This window comes from Neophocaena asiaeorientalis, unplaced genomic scaffold, assembly GCF_003031525.2.
Source record: "Neophocaena asiaeorientalis asiaeorientalis breed wild unplaced genomic scaffold, Neophocaena_asiaeorientalis_V1.1 scaffold177, whole genome shotgun sequence".
Taxonomy (NCBI): domain Eukaryota; kingdom Metazoa; phylum Chordata; class Mammalia; order Artiodactyla; family Phocoenidae; genus Neophocaena; species Neophocaena asiaeorientalis.
The window spans coordinates 23131776-23132763 of NW_020172779.1; the positions used below are offsets into that span (position 1 = coordinate 23131776).

General features: G+C 71.6%; 1 protein-coding gene across 1 annotated transcript in view; it reads right to left on the minus strand.

Annotated features, from left to right (window-relative positions):
• BOP1 (BOP1 ribosomal biogenesis factor) overlaps positions 1-988 on the minus strand; it is a gene marked incomplete at its 5' end in the record, with an annotated part of 19499 nt that overhangs the window by 1163 nt on the left and 17348 nt on the right. The window contains 5 exon segments of the mRNA XM_024741032.1: positions 3-152; positions 231-363; positions 442-511; positions 585-697; positions 700-988. The exon segment at positions 700-988 is cut by the window's right edge and continues 41 nt beyond it. Of these exon segments, the coding sequence (XP_024596800.1) occupies positions 3-152; positions 231-363; positions 442-511; positions 585-697; positions 700-988 (755 nt within the window).

Below are 988 nucleotides of genomic sequence, written 5' to 3' on the forward strand. Positions count from 1 at the left end.
CGACCCGGCGCTCCTCCTCCGAGGCTTCCAGCCAGTGGGCGGGCTGCGCGGCAGGCTCCACGGGCGGGGTGAAGGCGCTCAGCAGCTGGTCCGTGCTGCCCACCACCAGCCGGTCCCCCAGGGCCGGGTTCAGCAGCAGGACCGCGTCCTCCCTGCGGCCAGAGCCCAGTGAAGGCCCCCGGGCACAGGACCACCCCCGCCGGCGCGGGCACCCCCGGCCTCATACTCACACTGCCACGGCCACCAGGCAGACGTTCGGGCGGGGGTTCCAGGCGACACTCTTGACCACGCCCCCCACGGGCACGGTCCTCACGCAGCGGGCGGAGGCCACCTCCCAGAGCCGCACAGAGCCATCGTCTGAGCCTGAGCACAGCGGATGGCCTCTCAGCACCCGGCCCCCAGCCCAGTCCCCACGGCAGGGCTGCCCCACCCGAGGCCCACCTGATGCCAGCCACTGGCCACCCGGGGAGACACTGAGGCAGCGGACGAGGTCGCTGTGGCCCCTGTAGACCTGCAGAGAAGGGGCAGTGAGGGACGGAGCCCCGGAACTGTGTGCTACCAGCCACCCCGCCCTGTCTGCTCACCAGGGCCTGGCACGTGGGGAAAGGCTGCAGGTCGCGTGGCCGGGGCAGTCTGGGGATGAGGTCCTCAGGGTCCACGTTCACCTGGGAGAGGAGCACGTGGGGTCAGCTGTGTCCACCCCCACTCCCCGACCCCGCAGCGGGGGCAGGCAGACCCCAGCCCGCACCAGGCTCACCTCCTCCTCGCTGGGCAGGTACTCGGGAGGTGGGTTGTAGGACTCCGCGTGGCCCGGTAGGGCCAGCTTGGGTGCAGGCACGTGCATCTTGTGGCGGCCCAGCACCGCGTCGGGGTCCTCTTGGGCCCACAGGTCGTAGAAGCTGGGGGTGGAGTCCCGAGGACGGCGAGGCTGGATCCAGCCCATCTTAATGGCGTGCACCATGCGGGAGACCTGCAGAGGCGGCAGGGT